Genomic DNA, 21,373 nt, shown 5'->3' on the forward strand with positions numbered 1-21,373 from the left:
GGGAAGTAATATCAGGAAAGAGGAAGAGGAAGGGATCTTGGGTAGACAGAGGCCACACACTTCATTGTAATTGTTTTAATTGTCTGGCTTCTCTCTAGACTGGGAACTCAGTGAGGGTTCTGACCAGTAACTGGCACATAGAAGGTGCTCTACACAAAATCACTGACTAAATGAAAAAGGACTTTCCAGTTGCCTTTCTAAGTTTTACAGATGGGAAAATCAAGGGCAAGGGTGAGTGGGAATGGGTCAACACCACACAGCTGAGTCTGACATGAAATGAAGCAACAGCCACCTCTACACCCTCCTGACCCAGGAGGGGCGCAGTACTTGACACACCAGCAAGGGGCCTGCCCCTCAGTTTGGAGTGTGGCTGCTGCCAGCCTATACCACCCTCTGCCAGAGACCAGCTGTGAGGGTGCAGGCAAAGACAGCAACAGCACAGGTCAGTGGACGGGCTGGAGGCAAGGCCAGGTGAGCTCTTAGGCTTGACTCACAAAGCCTAAAGGATTGTGTGTGTGTGTGTGTGTGTGTGTGTGTGTGTGTGTGTGTGTGTGAAAGAGAGAGAGAGAGGGAGAGTGAGAGAGATGAGAGTGAGGTTAGGAACAGGTGGTGCCTTCCAGAGGAGCTCTGTTCCCTCCACCACACCTTCAGAAGCTGCTGCCTCCCAGTCCCAGGAAGCAGAGCACATAGGTAGGGAATAAATACATGACCAGTGGGAGAGGCAAAATGCTAGAAAGCACCCCCAGCCCAGCTGGGTCTCTACCACCAGGACCCCTGCCCCTTGAGTCTGTGTGAAAGCCAGGCCCTCAGGCTCAGGCAGTCACCCCAGGAGAAAGGAGATCCCCACCAGGACCCAGTGAGAGGTAGACAGCGTGAAAGCTGAAGGAGCACCGAGGGGCCAGGTGGGGGAAGGGAGAGACTGGAGTATGCAGACACCCAAAGCCATCTCATGCAAGAACAAGTTTCTACTCCCAAACTACCCCCCATCCCCATCATGCTCGGCCTCCCTCCTGCCCAGGCTTCCCCTCTGCTCAACAGAGAGCTGGAGGTAGGAGGGCCAACTCAGTTTGCTTGGCATGCTACTACTGGTCCCTAGGCCCCAGGGAGGCTAGCAAAGGACACCAACCCTCTGATGCTGCCACTCCTACTTCCTGGGATGCTCCTGCCCTCCCATTCCCCAAGAAACACCCAGGCCATGGAAGCACAGAACAGTCAGCTTCATGTTCTGGGAGCTGTTCCAGAGCCCTCTGCCCAGGGCCTCTGCCTGGAGCCATCCACCAGCATCAGTCAGGCAGCAAGCGGCCCAGTTCTGCTTCATCCAGCCGGTTGGTGGCCATGATATGTTCCAGCTGCTGCCGGTAGCGCGCCAAATCCTGCATGAAGTGGGGCACCCGGGTATTGTCCAGCACCCCATGGGGCCGCAGATGGTCTACATCCTCATAGGACACCTGCAAGAAGGAAGCTGGGCCTCAGGGATAGCCAGAGGTAGCACTGGCTTTCAGGTAGCTGGTCACAGCTCCATACCATGTACAAATGGCTCATTGCCCTCTGCTCCTGTAAGGCCTCCCTTTCCCCTCTGGATCCACTCCCAATGTTATGTACCCTCAGGCCTAGTCCTGGGTGTTTGTTCTTTCCCTTTCAACATCTTCCTTTATCATCTGTGCCCTACAACTCTACTCCTGATTCCAACCCAGCCTCTCCCCTCATCTCCAAACCTAGGTATCCAACTACCTCCTGAACACCTTCCCTGGCATCTCCTTCAGGCACCTCAAACCCCACACCAAACGCTGAACTCCTGGGCTCCAGCTTATGCCAACCCCACCTTCCTTACAGGTTCCCTATATCAGTTTGAGGGAAGGGACCTGGGATATGTTACCCACCAAGTCAGGGTGGCTATTGAGTTAGAGGAATTCCACTCTCCGAAGAGCTTTCTGCAGCTTGCTCCTCCCTCTGCATGGCCACTGCCCAGTTAGACCAGACCAACATCAACTCTGCAGGAGTGACTGCAAAGACAGCTTCCTCCTCCGCCTGTGCTCCCCTTCCCTAGGCCTCTCTGTCTAATCCACCTTCCATCTAACATCCACAGGGAGCCTTCTAAAGCAAAAGTGACATTTCTCTGCCTAAAGCTCTACTGATACCCTGTTGCTTCAGGTGCAGTCTACCTTCCTCAGCCTGGTACAAATACCCAGAGCCAGACACTTGGTCCCTGGCCATTTCTCCGGCCTCCTTCCCAGGCTGTCTTGACTGCTCCTCGGGCGTGAATGCTCACCTCCTCTGAGATGCAGCTAGCTACACACACCTGCAGTCTAGGTCAAGTACCTACTTTTGGCTGCCAGGCTGCCACTTCTCTTTTGTTCACCTCCACCCAGGTCTCCTCACCAGAGAAGCCTGGCACCTTGTCCTCAGTCGAGCAGCCATCGAGAGGCTCAGGGAACACTGGTGTCACAAGGAGAGCTGGCTAGGATCTCTAGAGGGCACGGAGCCTCACCTTGCCCAGTGAGGTCAGCAACGGGAAGTCGATGGTCTGGCGGTGCCGCAAAATGCGCACGATGCCATCCAGGTACACCTGATCCTTGCTGAAGCAGCCTGTGGGCACCGGACGCCTGTGAGCCCCGAGGAACGAAGCCGCCCACCCTCACCCCGGGTCAGGGCACTCCCCCACCCCCACCCGCACCCAGTCCTCCCCTTCAGGGCATCCCCCAAGCGGGTGCCAGCGCCCACCGGGCAGCGAGGTGTCTGTCTGGCCGCGCTTGGCACGCACGCAGTACTCCCAGCGCACGTCTGCGTCCTGCACGTAGCGCGCCAGGTCCTGGAAGAGCTGGCGGAAGGACATGCGCGAGGCACGGTGGATGGTGTAGTACAGCAGCGCGGCGCGCCACAGAAAGGGCTGCTTGCGGAAGAGCACGCTGTGCAGGCTGGCCAAGCCCTCCTCGGTGGGGTTCGCGGGCCGCAGCCCGTACTGCAGGCGGCCTTCCGCGCTGTGCCACGGCTGCCGCGCGTTGTTCACGCCCCGCAGGTAGTGAGTGCCTGCAGGGAAGGCGAGGGTAAGGAGAAACTGGGTAGGGCACAGGGGGACCGACCTGCCGGGCCCTGTCCTGCTACATCCTGCAGGACTTCTAGCCGGTGACTCCCACGCACTCCAGCCCCTAAACTCAGGCTCTCAGCAAGTTCTCCCCGCCCCCGCCCCCAATGCGTACTCACCCAACCCCAGGCGGCGGGAAGACCCTCCTCAGGTGAGCTCACACCCAAAGACTCAGAATCCCCCACACAAGAATCTTTCCGCATCCATTCAGGGCTACACACACAAGTCTCCCAAATTCACACTGACCCCCACGCCCCCAGGAGAGGTGTAGGAACTCACAAACCACCCCAGCCCCACATCCTGCATGCCCATATCATTTTGACAGTCATGCTGATGACCCCAGCGGAAAAACACCTTTTGCCCAGAGCCACAGGATTCTTGATGAGGAGAGACAGACAGAAAGGAATACTAATTAGTGTCCCATGCTCTCCTTTTCAGCTCAATCTATCCCTTCCTAAAACCTGGCTTTGTGTCCTCAACTAATTTTCTTCCTAGGATCTGGCCTTCCACCCACCCTCGAGGGCCTTCCACCCACCCTCGAGGGCCTCCCTGTTGGTGGGGCTAGTGGGACCCTCAGGGTACTCTGGCCTGTTGGAGCCTCAGTAGCCTTGTCCCCACTGTCAAGGGAAGTCAGAGAGGAAGTAGAGTGAGGAAAAAATACCCCAAAGGAGCAAGAGATGGGAGTGAGCCCAGAGACTGGGCGGGCATGTTCTGGCCTACCTCTGGGAGCCAGAGGGGGTAGGTAGCTGCTCATGAAGGGAAAGGGCCCATCCTCCGGAAGGAAGGGGAAGAAAGAAACAGGGTGGGGTTACTGGGGCCCCAAGCTGCCCCCCGCATCGTCCCAGTCTCCTCTCATCCTACCCACCCACCCACCTATCCACACCCTGACCTATCTCGTGCCGCAGCATGCCCTCCAACCAATACTGGCGGGCTCCAGTCAGGTTGATGGCCAGTGTTGGTCGGCTGTTCTCCACCATCATCACTGCCTGGGACAGCAGGTCTTCACTCAGCTGCACCACAACCTGCAGGTGGTAGTGAACCTAAACCACGGCAGCCAGCCCTGGGACCGGTATACAGGCGGACCCACTGATGCCTCAGGGCAGCCAGGCCACACCCTTGGCCAGGGAACCCACCCTTCACCACTTCTGCTCAGAGCCAGCTGCCACCTCATTGGGACAGAGATAGGGGCTTGCCTGGGGTCACGAGCTGGCCTGGTGTGGAGCTGGGCCTGGCAGCCCGGTTTGGGGCACATACAAGAGGGGCCTCAAAGACAGGGCTAGCTCACCTCCCCAACGCAGCCCTCTTTCTGCATGTATTTGCGCACAATGGACCAGATCTGGCACTTGGTCAGCAGCTGGCCCCCCGTTGCAGCCTCAAAGCGTTCATAGGTACCAAACTTCTCCAGGACCGCCTCAATGATGCCAACTGCCTGTAACAGGGTTGCAGTGGCTGGTCAGACCAGGCCTCTTGGGTGATCAGGACCAGGGTAAGGTGGGCAGGCCAGACTGACCTGATGGATGAACTGTCCAGAAGCCTCACAGTACTTCTCCAGCACAGCCGTGGGCATCGGTTCCTGGTACTCAAACTGTGGGTTGTAGGTGTAGTGGGACTGGAAGAACTTGTCCCGCTCACGGTCCATATTGGTTGGCCGTAAGGCCACCAACATGCAAGGGCTCTTGCTGACACCACGGCCTGCATCCTTTCGAGTCTTAGCAATGTGAGGCAGGGAGGCCGCAGACCGCAGGGTGCCCCCACCTGGGTCCCGTGCCCGTCCAGGTGGGGCCCGACCCTGGGTGCCACCTCCCCGCCGGCCAGTATTATTTACAGTATAGGTGCTCTCACAGCGACGCATGTGGCCACGGTGGCCCAAGTGCAGCTCTGAGAAGGGCTGCAGCTCAGGCCTGGGCGGCAGAGCTGAGGGGATTGACAGAGCCAGGGGCAAGGCCAGGGACCGAGGCCAGGGGTACAGCAGTGTCCCATCTCGGTCTGAGGGCTTCAGCCGATGGCCCAAGGATGAGGGACTAGCTGGCGGGCTGGGGGGTGCCTGTTCATACACCTGAGCCCCTGAGTCCAGCACCATTCTGTCCTGGGGGTCACATCCAGCCGGGTCACTCCAACTCCCCACACTGTCGACTTCTGGGGACACAGAAGGGCATGTGGAGACCATTATGAGCCGGTGTGGCCTGAGCACCAGCAGGCCTTGTGCTCCACAATGCCCTGGCCAGGTGTTCAGTGGGCTCGGGGCCTGCCACCAGGGGTCTGGGTAGCTGCCCCTCACCCCCTTCCCGGTGTCCATTCCCTCCAGGCAAGCTCATCCAAGGAAGCTGGACTGGGGGAAAGCAGGAACTATGCACTCACCTAGATGGTGGTTCTGGAATCTCCTTAGCCTATGAGCTGCCGAGAGCCAGGCCCGAGCCCCAACTCATGCTCAGCACCCACCTAGACTGCGACCTGGTGGCGTAGCCCCAGCTGCCGGGAGGACGGCTGAGGGGGCCTCACTACCTTCAACCCGCCTTCTGCCTATGGCATTTTCTCAGTCTCACCCCTCACATCCCATCTAGCTCCACCACCTCCTCCACCCCAGTTGGCCTCAGTCAGGTCGGGGGCCTGCATGTCCCTTGATTATGTTACTTCTTCCACCTGGAATGCGTCCTCTGTCCTCTGGGTCATCTGTTCAAATCCAAATTAGGATCAGCTTTTGGGGAGCAGAGGGAGACTTCAGCAAATTCAAGCCAATTCCTGGTCTGTCTCCTATCAGAGGCCTCTTTCTAGTGGTCATCCCAGGCCAGCGTTGGCATGTTCACCCCTTGCTCTGTACTAGGGCTCAGAACAATCCAGTCTCTCCCCAGAGACTGTCTGAAGGCTCCAGACTTTGAACTCCTCTGCCTGCTCAGGGCCACAATTCCAGCATTTCTCCAACGCCATCAATCTCTTCCTCTCTACTGGATTCTTTCCATCAGCATAAATACATGCTGTTATTTCTGTCCTAAAAAAAACAAAACCAAACCCCCACTTGACCCCAAACTCCTCTAGCCCCACATCTCCCGCCAGCTGCTCATTATTGCAGCACAACACCCATCACCCATCTGTACACAGTCTCAACCCTTCTTTCCTCTTCTCTCTTACGTTTCACTCCAATTAGGTTTTTATCCCCACTCTCCATTAAAATTGAGCTGAATCTGACCAAGGTCATCAATGCTCTTCATATTGAACAGTGCACAAGACATAATTAATCATCTCATCTTGGAAACATGTTCCCCACTTGGCTTCCCAAATACACTCAAACATATTCTCCTGCCTCACTGGCCGTTACCTCTTGGCCTTTTTTGCTCATCATTCCTATCTTCCTGACCTCTTAACACTGTAATGGCTCAGGACTTGGAAACTTCTATGGACACTGCTCCCCTCTTCTCCATTTATACTTACTCCCAGAGTGATTTCATCTGCTTTCATGTTTCAAATACATCAGCCCAGACTTCTATAAACTTCAGACTGGTGTTGCCAGTTCTCAATTCAACATCTTTACCTAAAAGTACAATAAGCATCTAAAACCGAACATGTCCCCTATCTGGAATGCTTCTCCCCATATAACCACAGGACTCACCTCTCCCACTTTCCTCAGATTTCTGCACAAATATGCTATTAGACAAGTCTCCTTGAATCACTCTCTATAAAATGGTGACCCTCCTCTTTCCTCTCCACCACAATCTTCCCTTCCCCACATTATTGGTTTCTGAAGCAGTTATCACCATATGAAGCACAGTATAGTATAGTTATCTGCTTTCTCCTTTCGAATGTTCAACAGCTGTGTCCCCAGAACCCAGAACAGTACCTTGACCCAGAGCAGTTGCTCAATAAATGAACCCAAGAGTACTTCTTCTCAGAACTGGAAACATTCCTTGTCCACACTATGTCTCCCTATCTAGATCTGGTCCCCTGCCCCCACCTCCCTTCCCTCTGCCTGGTGACCAGCTCTTTGAAAAGATTTCAGGCCTCAGACTTTACTCTTCTCAACCAACTGCACACTTTTCTGGACTCCTCACTGGTCTCTGGGCACAATCTCTGGATCAATCGCCTTCATCTCCACTCCCCCCTTTCATTCGACCTACGTCTTCGCAATTACCAAGAATACAACTGTTTCTTCACTTCTTTTGCCAAGATTGCCCTCGCAATGTCTCTGTAGCAAATTCCTAAACATTCCTCAGGGCCCGGCTTGGGTCTCACCTCCTCCGGGAGGCCTTCCTGGCGTCTTGGAGGCTCCCAGTGTCTGGGCGGCTCCTTTACCACCCTAAGCTGTCACTGTCGGAGCCCAGATCCGTGTTCCCTCACCACCCCCTTAACTCCCTAAGGGCAGGGACAGGTCTGACTGACCCCCATGGCCCAAGCACCCAACACTACATGAGGAATGAATGAAAGATGACTGGGGAGGAGCCCGGACACTAGGCGGAGTCTGGTGACAAATGAGAGGGTGTGGCCTGCGCCAATAAAAAACTCCCGGAGAAGGTAACGTGGAAGGGGAGCCAATGGGGACGGGGAGATAGAAGAGGGGCGTGACCTGCAGCCAATAAGAGGCGGAGGATGAGACAAAGGGCGTGGCCAATGGAGGGCGGAGCCGGAGGACAATGGAGGGGGGTCCTCGGCTAGAGGGGTAGGGATCGCGTCGCGCGCCTCCGCGGCCTCTCGGGGGTTGGGGGTTCCGCCCGCGTACCGCGCCCCCACCTGTTCTCTCCTCTTCTCGCCACCGCCGTCCCCTCTCCGCAGCCACCAGTCACCGGCCGCCCGGCCCGCGGGAGCCGACCGCTGGTGACGCACGCACTCGGGCGCGCGCACGCTTACGCGAAGGCGCGCGTAGTCACGTCAATCTCGGCGGCGGCGCGCGCCCGAGGAGGCAGGGGCGGGGCCGGGCGAGCAGAGGGGCGGTGTCCGCCACCGGGTCACGCCCCTGGGCGCGGCCGTGTCTTAAGCCCGCCCCCTCCACGCGGGCCGGAGCGTTCCCGTGCGCCGGGTGCCCGGGGGCCTCGGGGTCAGGGCCTCCACACAGTGCCCTGGCGCGGACAGGGGCGCTGTAGTCCGCCTTGGGGGCGGAAGCTCGGTACTTGGGAGCCGCGTCCACACCGGCCGACGCCAGGATACGGGAGGTGCCGCGCATACATCAGGACCGGAGCCAGGGTACCTTAGGCGTTTCGCTGAGCGTGGACCCCCTAGTCATCGCATTTTTATTTCATTCCCCCTTCCCAGGACACAATTCAGGCCCTGGGGGCCGTCCCTGTATTGGGGGGCAGCCCGGGGTCAGGCACAGGGCCCCGAGGGAAGGCAGGAGGACAGCGTAGGCGTAGGTGCTGGCACGAGGCTGAAGAGTGCGCGGCGACCCGCGGGGGGCGAGGGCTGTGGGCCGGCCTGCAGGGAGCTGAGTGCGGCCAGGCGCTGCTCTCGGGACACGTCCCCGCGCAGGTCCAAGAGGGCAGAGACGTGATCCTCGCTAGGGGGACGCCACAGGGGTGTGTGTCACCTCCGCCCCACTCCTCCCAAGCCCGCCCCCGCTCCATCCCCCCCCCCAACACCCGTCTTCACACCTCACGTCAGGAAATTTTTGTCGCAGGCCTGCCACCTCGAGGCCAAGTAGCATGGGGTCGCGGAGGTTCAGCAGATCCCGAAGAGCGAGGAGCACGGGCGCGCACTGAACACTCTCCTCCAGGCCCTGAGCACCGCGGAGTAGGTCTCGAGTCCCCCTTCGCCCCCCCCAACCACTGAGACTCCCGCCCAGCTGCTCCCCTAACGGACTCTCACCAAACCGAGGAAGAGCTCCCGAAGCTGGGCCGCGTCGTGCTGCAGGCGCTCGGCCGCCCGGGTCCTCTCGTCCGCGCCTCGGCACACCAGGCGGCCCTGCATCAGCGCACGCAGGTACTGCAGAACCACCGTACGTTCCGCCTCGGCCAGGAGCAGCTGCGGAGAGCGCAGTGGGTCCAGCATGCCTTTTCCGTGGGTGCTTCCCTCCTCCACAGTCTTCCCCTTCAACGCACCTGGACCGCAGGATTCCGCACGCGCCCGAAATCCTGGCAGAAGCGTGCCGTCCTCTTGCACACGTCGTCCAGCAGCTCTGGGCTCGAAAGCCACCGGCGCGAGGGCAGAGCCGTGAACAGGGGCTGCGGGATGGGGAGCAGAAACAGGGCTGGAGGAACAACCAGACCTAGCATTCCTCCTGCAGAGAAGCACACACGTGTATGCTGAATCTCTTCCTCCCACCCCCATCCCCACCTGAAGCCTTACCTGCAGCTCAGCCAGCAGCGCCTCCAACACCAGGCGGCAGATCCTTCTCTGCAACTCGTCCAGCGCTGCCTCCACCGGAGCCAAAGCTCCTGAAGCCACCCCGTCGGGCTGCAGGACTGACACTGAGGAGCTGGACAGACCAAAAGTTAAGGCTTCAGGACCAAGGCTAAGGCCCTCGCGGCCCTCTGCTGTGTAGCCGCTCTGACGCCACCTGGTGGTGCAAGTGTGTGGCGAGATGGGGCAAGAGGGGGCTCTCAACCCTTCTGAAGATCTGGGGCTTGGATTAAGGACGGGAGTGGTGGGCTCAGACAGCTAGCAAGAACCCAACCAGACCTGCTTCAAATTCAAAATGTGACTTCGAGCAAGTCATATCTTTTGTTCTCCGTTTGGGTAAAGAAAGAGTTTAATCTCAATCAGGAGGGAATCAAACTCATCATTAGCTTGTTTGTTCTCTCTGCCCTCACCACATAGAACATAAGACCAAAGAGGAAGGGAATTTTTTTTCTGTTGTTTACAACTGTAACCTCAGACATTACCAGGCACAGAGTAGGGCCTTGATAAGTATGTGCTGAATAAACGAATAATTGATACAATGTGTCGGGCAGGCACTGTGATAGGTACTTCACATTTGTTATATGATTCTCAGAATCTACCATTATTACCCACATAGTGCTGATGACAAAAACGAGATTCAGAGATTAGGTAACCCATCCAAGGTCACACAATCAGCAATTAGTAGAACTAAGATTGGACTGCCAGGACTATGTGACTCCAAAATTTCTTATTTTTTTTAAGATTTTATTTATTTATTTATTTTAAAGATTTTATTTATTTATTAATGAGAGACAGAGAGAGAGAGAGAGGCAGAGACACAGGCAGAGGGAGAAGCAGGCCCCAGGTAGGAAGCCCGATGGGGCACTCGATCCCAGGACTCCGGGATCACGCCCCGAGCCAAAGGTAGACGCTCAACCGCTGAGCCACCCAGGCATCCTTGAGTCCAAAATATCTGATGACCTTTGTGTGGACTGGGTCCATATCTAATTGGGGTTCAGTAAGGGGTTCTGGGAGGGTGGCTTCTGGTACCTGAGTGCTGACTGGTGGTTGAGGGTGGCCAGTAGGTAGGGCACATAATGAGGGGCCATTGCTTCCCCCCTCACGTGGTCTCGGGAGAATCGGATCAGAGCATCACTAAAACTGCAAAAAGCAGAGGTGGTTCCTGTACCTGTCATTCTGGCACCCCCACAATCTGAGACCAACCTCCAGCCCCACCTTCAAGAAACCCAAGACCCTGTTTTGAAGGAGCCCTTTCCCACTGGTGTGCCTTATTCACTCAGAACCCCTTTGGGCTTCCCCAGGAGCAGGACTAGGGGTCGGATGTGGGTCGACGCCTTGGCAGACCTCCTCAGGAATGTGCCCAGCTCTGATAATGCCATGGCATGCATCCGTTGCTGCAGTGACTCGCTGACCAGGCTGGTCACGCGAATGTTCTCTTCTAGGATCTACAGGCAGAAATGGGTGGCAATCAGCAGGGTCCTAGTCCTGTTCTCCCTTTCCCCTGTGGGAGCTTGCCACCTGCCTGGCCTCTTCCCACCCACCTGTAGCACTATGGCCGGCATAGGTGAGTGGTAGAAACCAGATGAGTCGGTGCCAGGTTCCTGCTCTCTGTTCCACTCAGCTACCTCCCCATCCAGTGCGTTCTGCAGCCACTGGGCCACATTTGCCTGGGGAAAGGGGCAGAAGGCAGCAGGATGTAGCAGGGCACTGATACTACTAGAGACAGGTAGATATACGACTCTAGATACAGGCCCACAGCTGGTGGCAGAGTTTCTCATACCCGGGGCCCAACTACTCACCTGGATTTGGGCCACAAATGTTGCCTCTAGCTGTTCAATGTTCTCCAGGGTCAGGAGGGGCTCCAGCTGAGACACGTCAGCCTCAGGCCCCAACTCGAGGCTCCCCATCATTTCGGGCCTGCAGATGGGTAGCCTGGTGTCACTCTGTGCCTCCAGCCTCTGATCCACCCACTTCCTGTTGCCCCAAGGGTACTGACCCCTGGTACACATGCAGTGCCCAATGCAGCAAGGTGAAGGCGTCAGAAGCGCCTAGCTCAGGCCCTTCCAGGAGCTGCTGCAGACAGCGGCGCAGTCCATGGTGCAGGGTATGCGTCCACAGCTGAACCACCTTGTAGTGTGGTGGGCAGCAGGGTGCTACTAGTGCTTCAGCTGTGGCCAACTCGGCTGGTAAAGCCACCCGCAGAGCCTCCAGCCACCCCTTCAGGGCCCCGGGCTCGAGCAGAAGAGGTGTCCCAAAGTGGGTTCTCTCCAGGCCCTCCTGTAATGCCTGCAGACAACGCTGCCGCCAGTCCCTGGGGGTCAGCTCCAGGGAGGGTGTGTACCCGGCATCGACTTCTGCTATGCGCACAGCAGCCACCAGCAGGGCTGGGTCCTCCCGTGCCAGCTGCCCTGCGGCCCCCGCAGCCACCTCCACGGCCCGGCCAAGAGCCTCAGCCAGAGGGCCCAGTGCCTCAAAGACTGGCAGCTCCAGGCCCCCCAGAGGTGCCCACGTCTCCTCTTGTAGCTGCTCCAGCTCCCGAAGGCACGCATATGCCTCCAAGAGCTGCTGGGCATCAATCAGGGTCCGTGTGTGGGCCACTGCTGCTGGCACTAGGAAGGGAGAAGATGAAACAGCCCTAAGTTTCAAACTTCCCACCTGTGCAATGGGCACAGCCATGGATACCGAGGCCCCTAGGGCTGGAGTGATGTGTAAAATGAGTAATAACCAGGACAGCAGAGCACTGACCAATCTGAAAGGATCCAGAGAAGGGCCTAGAGGCCTACTGGGCCAGATATAAATTCTTGAGTTGATGGAGCAAGAGGAAGTCAGGGATCCTGGAGGCAAGGCAGGGAAGAACTCGTGGACCCTTGCTAGTGGCTATTTACCCATCCTATTAAGGAATCATTTCAATAACTTTGCAACCAGGGCGGTCAGAGCCACTTGACTGGGTCTCAGCCTTGAGTCCTACAATGCATGCTTGACAATCCCAGCATGAGCTGATTTGTATCCAGATTCCTCTGCCATCAGAAACTTGAGTCACTCTCTGGGAGGTCCCTGGGGTGTCCCTCCCATCTAAGGGTGACAACCTTTGGTCAGTAATGGGCATGTACTGACTGACTGTTAAGGGGCTGAGGCCCAGGGCCCCTGCACACTCACCTGCCCACAGCCGGGGCAGCAGCTGAGACAGGACCTGCAGTTGCTTGTGCTGTGCAACCTGTTCCCGCAGCGGTTTTAGGGTCTGTGTGGCCTCTGCCAGACCTTGAAGCAACCCATGGGCCTGGCCAAGGGCCTCACGGGCTGCCTGCACGGCCTCAGAAGCCTGGGCCAGCTGCCACACACCAATCTTCACGCCTTCCAGGTAGGACTGCACCACCGACTACAGGAGGGAGGCAGCCTGTGAGGCCTGGCCAGGCGGGCAGCCCACCCCCAGCTCCCCTTTCCCCTGACCAATGCCCACCTTGATGCGCGCTTCCAAGGAGCAGGTACGCTGAACCTCACGGCTGCGGTACTGGCTCAGTCTGGCCAGCTGCTCCGGCCGGTAGAAGATGCCCGAGGCCCATTTGAGTGCTGCTCCTCGGGCCAGCTGCTCCGCCCTCTCCTGCTCTGGCCACTCAGGCCCTGGGCAGGAAGAGCCTGGGCAGCCTCGTCAGTTGGGCAAGGCCGATGGGAAGTGGCCTGAACCTGTTCCCCTTCCTACTTCCCAGCCTGTCCCCTAGGGCAGTCTGACCCATTCCTCTTGCTGCCCTATAGAGCACCGGCCAGACCCGGCAAGGAGGACCCAACCCCACCAATGCCATCTTTTTGGCCACCATCCCTCCCCTAGCCCACCCAGAAGGGCTCCTACCGGGAGGAATTGAGGGCTGCATTTCATCCTTGGTTGCTGAGTCCATGGCAGTCCTCGGAGGAGCTGGAGATGAGGTAGGAGTCGGGGCAAGAGCCTGGGTTAGAGTGGGCAGAATGGGTGCTCCTGTGAGCTGCAGCCTCGGTCTAGGCCCCTCTGAGAAGGAGGAGGGGGTTTCTTGTCCAGCCCCCTCGGGAAACGGGACGACTGGGTTTCTCAGTTTTGCCCCTGCAGATGCCAAGTGAGGCAGAGCAGACTCAAGCCCCTGCTGGCCCCAGCTCCAGCTCTGAACTTCAGAGGATGGTTTGGTATGGAACTCACCAGGCTTGACCAGGCATCCAGTTCCTTCTCCTTTGAAAACACTCTTTGGCCTTGAGGATGGCCCTCTCCCCCAGTCCTCAGGGCAGAGCAGGGTATTCTCTTCACTGGCTCACGAGGCCTGGGTGGCTCCAGCCTACACCCAGCATGCAGCAGAATCCTTCTCCCCAAGGAAGCCTCTGTACGACCTCCCCTGCCCTGGAGCACCCTCCTCCTTCAAAGGCCCCTCCTTTCCCAAGGCCAAATGCCCAGAAAGGAAGGAAGCTGAGTCTCTGGCCCTTTATTCCCAACAGGAAAGTGCATCTGCATTGTGGGATGGGGTGGGGAGGGCTGGGCGCCACTTCCTTGGGGGGAGGGGGTGTAGGAGTCCTGCCCAACCCATCCAGGACCTCTTACGTCCTGTGCTCAGGACACAGACTCAGGTGAACTAGAAGGCCCTAATTTGGGGTAGAGAGCAGTGTGTGCAAATATGGGTGCAGACAACATCGCAGTAGGAAAACTGTGTTGATGGCTCCTCAGAGGGAGGGTAGGCACCCCTGCAGAGAACTGAGAGGCTGTTGTGAGGAAGGTGTGTGGTGGGTGATGGTGAGAGAGGGGTAGGAGGGCTCTGAAAGCTGTGTTTGTCTTGAGAGTTACAGGGGGCCATGGAGAGGACCACCAGGTAGTAATAATATAGTGGATGCTGGTTACCACCCAAATCCACCCTGCGGGACCACGCCACTTCTTCCCCTAGCTGTCCGGAACATAGGTTGCTAAGATGTCACAGCTGAGTCTCTCACTCAGAGTCAGGGCACAAAGGCCTGATAACCTTGTCTGGACATGGACCACCTTGGAAGGGCCCCACCTCAGTTTCAGGGCTCCTAACAGGATGGCCTGAGACCTCTATTGTAACTGCATCACAGTTTAATTCACCTTTCTCCTCAATTTTGCGTGTCTTACTCCCTTACAGATGTGGCTCCTCAATATACTTCCCTGCAGACAGATTCCTGTCTCAAAGTCGGCTTCCCAGAGATCCTGACCTAAAGTAAATGATAATAAATATTGATGGTATCAAACATAACAAAACGGTACTAGCCAACACCTAACCCTTTCTACCTGCCAGGAACTGCTCTAAGTGCTTTACGTACATGTGCGCATAGGTAAGCATGTTTGCATTGGTGGGAAGATGGTTACAATTCCATGGTCTCTGGGTACTGCAGGGTGGGGACGAGAGAAAGATGAGGCTGGGATCAGGGAAGGGGAATGGGAGTGGACACAAGTGGGCCCGCTAGATGCACCCAGTGCTGGCTGTTTGGCAGGAACTGAAGGGCAGCAATGGGGTCAGTTAAACCAAGACACTGGGACAGCTTCCAGGAGCAGGTTGGGGGAAACACATTGCGGTCATCAAGCAGCGTGGTCTCCTCTTCTGCAAAGGGGACAGGCTGGGTATGCCTGGAAGGTTCTAGTGGCTTTCCCTTCTCTACTGCCGGGGCTGCCCCCCTGACTTCCTCCACCTGCCCCTGAACCCTGTCCCCTCTCCCGGGATCCCCGGATTGTCTTCGTCCTCTTCGGCGGTTGGACATTTGCTGATGGTCCCCGAAGTTTTGCAGCCGTGTCCGCAGAGAGGAATTGCGCCGGGTTCCCTGGGAGGGCGCGGAGCGGAAGCGGAAACAGCGGCGCTGGCGCCGGCGGCCGGGTGGCCAGGAACGGAAGCGGAAGTGGCGGCGGCGCCGGCCTGGCCTGGCCTGGCTGAGGGGAGGCGGCGGGCTGGAGCGATGGCGGAGGCCGGGCCGCAGGCGCCGCCGCCCCCGGGCACCCCAAGCCGGCACGAGAAGAGCTTGGGACTTCTCACCACCAAGTTCGTGTCGCTTCTGCAGGAGGCCAAGGACGGCGTGCTTGACCTCAAGCTGGTGCGGCCTGGGCTAAGGGGCGGCCGGGAGGATGGTGGACCAGGCAGGCCCGGACCGGTAGTGGGAACCCCTGGGGCGGCCCCGCTGAGCCCTCGGAGGGCAAAGCGCCATCCGTGTGCTTGCTCACAGGACGGAGGCCGGGAGCGGTTTCATTCATTCAGCCGGAGCCATTGGGCGTCCGCTCTGTGCCAGGCTCTGGGCTGCAGGCGGTGGTCCTCGTGGCCCTCCTCGGCTGGTGTGGGGACATCAGTTCGGACGGTGCCGGGCCTCCTCCTGTCCCGCGGTCCCGAGCTGCTGCAGTGCCTGGGAGGAGGATTGGGACTCGGGCCACCCCTTTTCCAGAACCCTTCCAGACTAGGTCTCAAGGTAGCTGGGGGGACACCTGAGAGTGGGGCTGAGTATCCTGCACTCTGTTCTGTCTGCCAGGCAGCTGACACCCTTGCTGTGCGCCAGAAGCGGCGGATTTACGACATTACCAACGTCCTGGAAGGTATCGGGCTGATCGAGAAAAAATCCAAGAATAGCATCCAGTGGAAGTGAGTGGGGGCACCCGGGAGAGCAATGGCGTCTCCCACCTAGAAGTGTCAGGGGTGTGGGGAGGAGGACACAGGAGAGAGCAGGGGCCACGGGACCCAGAGTTCCTGGCAGCTCCTCTCAGCCCCACTCTCTGGGCCCAGGGGTGTGGGGCCTGGCTGCAACACCCGGGAGATTGCGGACAAGCTGATTGAGCTCAAGGCTGAAATCGAGGAGCTGCAGCAGCGGGAGCAAGAACTGGACAAGCACAAGGTGTGGGTGCAGCAGAGCATCCGGAATGTCACAGAGGACGTGCAGAACAGCTGATATCCTCCTGGCGGTCCCTGCTCCTGGGGAGTGGGCAAGGGGCCCTCTAGTCCAGCTGGGTTTGCTCTGTGGTGCCCTAGGCACTATCCCTCTTGGGAGGATGATCCTGCAGCTCCTGGCCAGGTCCCTGCCTTGGCCTCCCTCCTCAAACTCAAAGCCCCTCCCCAACCAACCTTGGCCTGTGATTCTTCCCTATGTAGACCCCAGGTCCCAGGACTTTCTCTGAGAGCTTTTATGTCAGATCTCTGCTAAAGAGCTGGGTTTTCTCTGTGGTCTGCCATTTGTCACCATAGGCAGGGCATCAGCCGTTCTCCTTAACCCCCACACCTTGGCCTACGTGACTCATGAGGACATCTGCAGATGCTTTGCTGGTGAGCAGAGCCTGGGTAGGGGGACATGGGGGTGGGGCTGGGCTGAGCCACAGCCTTGAGCAGTGGGCTCAGTGCCCAAGGAGAGTTTAGTCTCTTAAGAGGCTTCCTTAGGCTTGCCCAAAGAGGAACCAGGCAGGGTAAGTCCTGGGTTTGAGGGTCACCAGGACTCCATGAAGGCAAACCATATTGAAAGGGTACAAGAGTTCTGGGCTGGGTCCCTAGGTCAGTCCCCATGTGCACTGTTCCCTGGGCTTGGCTTCTCGAACATGACAGAGGCATAAGGGGGACAGAGCATGTGCGTACGCATTTGCATGGTGTTCCTTGCAACCTTATCAGTTAGTTGCATTACAAATACAGGAACTGCTCCTTCTTCATCCTGCATCCCCTAAACTGGTTTGGAGAAAGAACATTGGCCTTGGCCAGAACATCTTCTAGGGACCAGCCCCATCAATCAAGGAGTGAGATGCCTATGGCCGGCAATCCTTCAGTCCACACGTTTGAGCCCAGATTTTCTGGTTACTGACCCTTGGGCTCTTGGGAGGAGAAAAGCTTTAGTTTTCTGCCTCAGCCACTGTGGTGGGGGTCGGGTGAGGCTTACTGTCCTAAGAGACCATGATTTCTTCTCTTGCTCAAAGGAATAGGTACCCCTATTCTCAGATTAGATTGAGCCCATGGGCCCTGACTCCTCTTCCTTGCCATTCTAGGAGATACCCTCTTGGCCATCCGGGCCCCGTCGGGCACCAGCCTTGAGGTGCCCATCCCAGAGGTGGGTGCTCAGCCCAAGCAGGCGGGGTTGATTGAGGGCGGGTGCTGGCTGTGGAGCCCGATAAGTCCCGGGTGGGGCAGGTAGGGGGTGGCCTGGGCTTGGGGTTTATCTAGAAGAACGGGCAGCCTAGGGTGGGAGAGGACACTGGCCCCGGCCCAGGGTCAGGCTGGCAGGAGCCAAGCCTGCTTCTCATTCCACCTGTCCCTTACCCCCCACCTCCAGGGCCTCAATGGACAGAAGAAATACCAGATTCACCTGAAGAGTGTGAGTGGCCCCATTGAAGTGCTGCTGGTGAACAAGGAGGCATGGAGCTCACCGCCTGTGGCAGTACCTGTGCCACCACCAGAAGATCTGCTCCAGAGCCCACCTGCTGTCTCTACCCCTCCACCTCTGCCCAAGCCTACCCTGGCTCAGCCCCACGACACCTCACGCCCAAGCAGTCCCCAGCTGACCACCCCCACCCCTGTCACTGGCATCACTGAAGCCCAGGGGGTGCCCGGTACAGCAGCTGAGATCACAGGTGAGGTAATAACAGGCAGCTGGTGATAGAATGATTTCTGGGGCCCAGAAGGCAATACCTCTGTGTTGTGGAATGCGTGCTCAGAGTTGGGAGAGACGTTGGGGAGGATGTCCTTTTCCTGACCTCCAGCTGGCCTCCCCTTGCTGTGGTCATAAACGAGCCCTTTCTAATAGGCTCTGATGGTGTGAAGGGATATTAGTGGTAACAGTTTTCCCCAAGTCCGCTTGTGTCTCCATTCAGCTCCCCTTGAAGTGTGGTCATAGGAGTCATGTCATTCATGAGTCTCTCTCCTGCAGGCGTCATGCTCCTGTCTCCTTTGGTGGCTCATTTCTGCATTACCTCTGCAGGGCGCTGGCCAGGGGCAGGGTGGGGGGGACTGGCATTGCTTATCTCTCCTTGGGCCTGGGAATCGGGACTCTTGTCATCCCTACTGTGGGTTCTAGCACAAAACTTCAGTATCCCACTTCCTGCTCCCAAGTGACTGGGTTCAGGGGATCTGGTTGCAGTGAGTGGTGGCCCTGGAACGGACAGCAAGGACGGTGGTGAGCTCGGCTCCCTCCCACCGGGCCTGGCAGCCCTGGACACTCGGCCGCTGCAGTCCTCTGCCCTACTAGACAGCAGCAGCAGCAGCAGCAGCAGCAGCAACAGCAGCTCATCCGGACCCAACCCTTCTACCTCCTTTGAGCCCATCAAGGCAGACCCCACAGGAGGTGAGTGCATGTTCCCTGAGGGGCAGGGAATCTGGCCGCAGCCACTTCTAGGTCAGAAACAGCTGGGGCTGGAACCTAGCTCTCCTGTCTCCTCAGCCAGAGCTGGCCAGCCCCCACATCAAACCTTGTTTTGACCCCAGAGCTCTGCCAGCCTGAGTGAGGAGCCTGGGCTCCACAGAACTCCCAGGCCCCTCTCAAGCCTTGCCTCCCCCGCACCGCCCTACCTCCCCACTCCCTTCCCTGGCACTCAGGTGTCAGGAAGGCATAATAGCTGTCCTGGGGATGGGGTGTGGGAAGGCACTCAGGCTCCAAAAGTGGGGGCAGTGTCTTCCCAGGGGACGTGATGTCATTTGCCTTGAGTCTTCTTTTTATCTTGCAATTTGGGTATTTGCTTCTAGGACTCGTTCTCCTCAGCCCACAAGCACCGGTCTCTTCTCACTGACACTTTGTCCTCTGTGTTCCCTCTCTCATCTTCACTGGGTCCTTAACTGAAACTAGCTTTTCTCTGTCAGTGTGTACCCTACTATTGGCCCTGGTCCCTAAGGCCTGACACCTACACATCATTCTGCTTCCATCTCCTCTTCGCTTTGCATTAACTGAGTTTTGTCTCAGACATCTCCCATCGCTGCCTTCATGTCCTCGTACTCAGGGTCATTACTGGCTACCTCTGTCCTGAATTCTTCTGCATCTTCCGCTCTACCCTGACTGATAGGGTTGTCTGAAACACAGGTTGTGTGTGCCATTTCTGAGTTTACAGAGTACCTCCAACAGCTTCTTACGGGCTGGTGGGTAAGAGCAGAGGCCCCCCCCCCCCACCTGGCATGTGCAGTCCTCGTGCACCAGCACTCCGCTAGTTTAATTTTCCCCTGCTTCCCACGTGTGTCCTCCAGTCAGACCTTTGTAGCAGACTTGTCACCCTGTAGCACCAGCGCCTATCGAATGTCTGCCTGCTTTGCCAGATGACCTGGTCCCGGGTGTGGTCGCTGAGCCTAGCATTGAGCAGGTGCTCAGCAAGGGCAGGAGTGAGTGGGGCAGCCGCCATCAGACAGGGCATAACTACTGAGCCCGTGAAGGGAGAGGTCTGCTGCCTTTCTGCAGCACTTCTGAGTTAGAAGGGCCGTATCAATCACCTGCGATGAGCCTTTAGTACCCTGGGTACTAGGAGTTCACATCTAGCCGGGGAGACTGACAACGCCAGCTTGGCCTGGGGCATGCCCTCCACCTCCAGCTGTGTGGAGCCCCAAGATGGGTGGTAGATCTGAGGAAGGTGGGGGCTGGAATGGGACCAGACTGGATCTCTGTGCCCTCGAGCATGGCTTTCTTGTCTTTCAGTTCTGGAACTCCCCAAAGAGCTGTCAGAAATCTTTGATCCCACACGAGGTAGGTCTGCACTCTTCCGTGGGGTAAGGGTCTCATGGTTGTTTTCTTGCACTTCTGAGGCCCTGTGATTGCGTTTGGTACCTGGACAAAAAGTTCTTGATGGGGGGGGTGGTGCGTGGAGGGTCCTCTTCATGGGCTTTGGTGGGTGTAGAGCCAGGAGCCAAAATGTAACCGAGCTTTTCCTCCCTCCAGAATGCATGAGCTCAGAGCTGCTGGAGGAGCTGATGTCCTCAGAAGGTGGGTGGCCCAGGAAGGTGGAGGGTGGGGGTGGGGGTGGGGGGGTGGGCAACTGCTGGGGGCCGTGCTTGGCCCAGAGCCTCAGCCTGGTGCTCTCTGCAGTGTTTGCCCCCCTCCTCCGCCTTTCTCCACCCCCCGGAGACCACGATTACATCTACAACCTGGACGAGAGTGAAGGTGTCTGTGACCTCTTCGATGTGCCTGTTCTCAACCTCTGACTGACAGGGACATTCCCTGTGTGGCTGGGACACAGACTATGTGACCTGGGGGCTGCCTGAGGACCTCCCCTGCTCTATCCCTACACGGCTTGAGAGCCACAGACTCCTGGCTTCCCCAGCCTTCCCTCACTGCAGTTCTGATCAAAACTCCCACTCCTGCACGATTAGAGCACCTGTACCGTGCTAGGAAAGCAGGGGAAAGGGGCTCAGCCCCCTTCACCATGGAGCCAGAGTGTTTGCCTCTCCTTTTCTGGGGCTTTCCCCCACCTCATGCCCTCTCAGAGCCCTCTCAGAGCCAAGGCTCGGCTGCCACTCAGTGGCACAGAACTGAAGACCTGCCATCATCCCCATAGGGCAGCTTGTCCAGCCCCACTGCCCTGTTCCAGCCAACACCTCCCACTCTGGGGAGGGAAGCTGAGGGTGGAGCCAGATGCTTGTCAGCACCACTCCGAGCCTCCTTCATTTCTCCCCACCCCTGACCCTGCAGCTCCCCCTAGACCTCTCCTGTGTACCCCTCATCTGCTGGACCTTTAGCTCTGAGTACCTAGGGGGGGTGGGGAGGAGAATGGCTGTCAACCAGAAGGAACAGAGGTCTTTAGCTAGAAATCTGGGCAGGTGAGCCCCTGAGGATTGGCCCAATCTCCTGCTGCCCTGTAGACCAACCCTCCCTTCTTGTTTATTCATTTACCCTCATTTAGAGCCATTTGCAGAGATTTAGAAAGATTTGCAGTAACGAATGGATTCCTATATAAAGATTATTTTTATACTTTTTGCAGCAAAAGGAAATTGTAATATTTGTACAGTATCCAAGTGAATAAAAAAAGACCATGCCTAAGGCTATCTCTGATCTGGTTCTTTCAGGGCCCCTCCCTGCAATTCT

General features: G+C 57.6%; 3 protein-coding genes across 7 annotated transcripts; 1 reads left to right on the forward strand and 2 right to left on the reverse strand.

Annotated features, from left to right (window-relative positions):
* Nucleotides 1-60: 60 nt before the first annotated feature.
* MATCAP1 (microtubule associated tyrosine carboxypeptidase 1) lies at nt 61-5,378 on the reverse strand. 2 transcript variants are annotated; one of them, XM_055305652.1, is made up of 6 exons: nt 4,593-5,378; nt 4,368-4,511; nt 3,972-4,104; nt 2,722-3,027; nt 2,489-2,586; nt 61-1,448 (listed from the first exon to the last, which is right to left on the reverse strand). In XM_055305652.1, the coding sequence occupies exons 1-6, from the start codon at nt 5,376-5,378 to the stop codon at nt 1,284-1,286; spliced, it is 1,632 nt and encodes a 543-aa protein (XP_055161627.1). In that variant the 3' UTR covers nt 61-1,283. The 2 variants fall into 2 exon arrangements, with proteins under 2 accessions (XP_055161627.1, XP_055161628.1); XM_055305653.1 differs by lacking the exon at nt 61-1,448 and having other exon boundaries at nt 2,503-2,576.
* Nucleotides 5,379-8,342: 2,964 nt separating this feature from the next.
* Nucleotides 8,343-13,861, reverse strand: EXOC3L1 (exocyst complex component 3 like 1). Of its 3 annotated transcripts, XM_055305641.1 has the most exons (14): nt 13,566-13,861; nt 13,248-13,341; nt 12,861-13,021; nt 12,560-12,779; nt 11,400-12,012; nt 11,203-11,320; nt 10,945-11,070; nt 10,748-10,848; nt 10,433-10,543; nt 9,350-9,479; nt 9,103-9,225; nt 8,870-9,025; nt 8,656-8,780; nt 8,343-8,561 (listed from the first exon to the last, which is right to left on the reverse strand). In XM_055305641.1, the coding sequence occupies exons 2-14, from the start codon at nt 13,291-13,293 to the stop codon at nt 8,372-8,374; spliced, it is 2,220 nt and encodes a 739-aa protein (XP_055161616.1). In that variant the 5' UTR covers nt 13,294-13,341; nt 13,566-13,861; the 3' UTR covers nt 8,343-8,371. The 3 variants fall into 3 exon arrangements, with proteins under 3 accessions (XP_055161616.1, XP_055161617.1, XP_055161618.1); XM_055305642.1 differs by having other exon boundaries at nt 8,431-8,561; nt 9,103-9,479; nt 12,861-13,036; XM_055305643.1 differs by lacking the exon at nt 8,343-8,561 and having other exon boundaries at nt 8,739-9,479; nt 12,861-13,036.
* Nucleotides 13,086-21,333, forward strand: E2F4 (E2F transcription factor 4). 2 transcript variants are annotated; one of them, XM_055305655.1, is made up of 12 exons: nt 13,086-13,321; nt 14,512-14,701; nt 15,144-15,451; nt 15,878-15,987; nt 16,129-16,290; nt 16,619-16,662; nt 17,367-17,428; nt 17,651-17,948; nt 18,455-18,658; nt 19,991-20,038; nt 20,231-20,275; nt 20,378-21,333. In XM_055305655.1, exons 3-12 carry the CDS (start codon nt 15,317-15,319, stop codon nt 20,491-20,493), a joined length of 1,224 nt encoding a protein of 407 aa, XP_055161630.1. In that variant the 5' UTR covers nt 13,086-13,321; nt 14,512-14,701; nt 15,144-15,316; the 3' UTR covers nt 20,494-21,333. The 2 variants fall into 2 exon arrangements, with proteins under 2 accessions (XP_055161630.1, XP_055161629.1); XM_055305654.1 differs by lacking the exons at nt 13,086-13,321; nt 14,512-14,701 and having other exon boundaries at nt 15,131-15,451.
* Nucleotides 21,334-21,373: the final 40 nt, after the last annotated feature.

This window comes from Nyctereutes procyonoides, unplaced genomic scaffold (assembly GCF_905146905.1).
Source record: "Nyctereutes procyonoides isolate TBG_1078 unplaced genomic scaffold, NYPRO_anot_genome, whole genome shotgun sequence".
Taxonomy (NCBI): Eukaryota; Metazoa; Chordata; class Mammalia; order Carnivora; family Canidae; genus Nyctereutes; species Nyctereutes procyonoides.

Coding starts and splice junctions, on each gene's coding strand:
- E2F4 (XM_055305654.1), top strand. CDS start 15,131: ATGGTCCCCGAAGTTTTGCAGCCGTGTCCGCAGAGAGGAATTGCGCCG. Junction 15,988..16,128: donor AAGAATAGCATCCAGTGGAA/GTGAGTGGGGGC, acceptor CTCTGGGCCCAG/GGGTGTGGGGCCTGGCTGCA. Junction 17,949..18,454: donor TACAGCAGCTGAGATCACAG/GTGAGGTAATAA, acceptor ATCTGGTTGCAG/TGAGTGGTGGCCCTGGAACG.
- MATCAP1 (XM_055305652.1), bottom strand. CDS start 5,378: ATGGACACCGGGAAGGGGGTGAGGGGCAGCTACCCAGACCCCTGGTGG. Junction 4,105..4,367: donor AAGAGGGCTGCGTTGGGGAG/GTGAGCTAGCCC, acceptor TACCACCTGCAG/GTTGTGGTGCAGCTGAGTGA. Junction 1,449..2,488: donor TGCTGACCTCACTGGGCAAG/GTGAGGCTCCGT, acceptor TCCTTCTTGCAG/GTGTCCTATGAGGATGTAGA.
- EXOC3L1 (XM_055305641.1), bottom strand. CDS start 13,293: ATGGACTCAGCAACCAAGGATGAAATGCAGCCCTCAATTCCTCCCG. Junction 9,480..10,432: donor AACCACCAGTCAGCACTCAG/GTACCAGAAGCC, acceptor TGGTCTGTCCAG/CTCCTCAGTGTCAGTCCTGC. Junction 9,026..9,102: donor TGCGGAATCCTGCGGTCCAG/GTGCGTTGAAGG, acceptor CGCTCTCCGCAG/CTGCTCCTGGCCGAGGCGGA.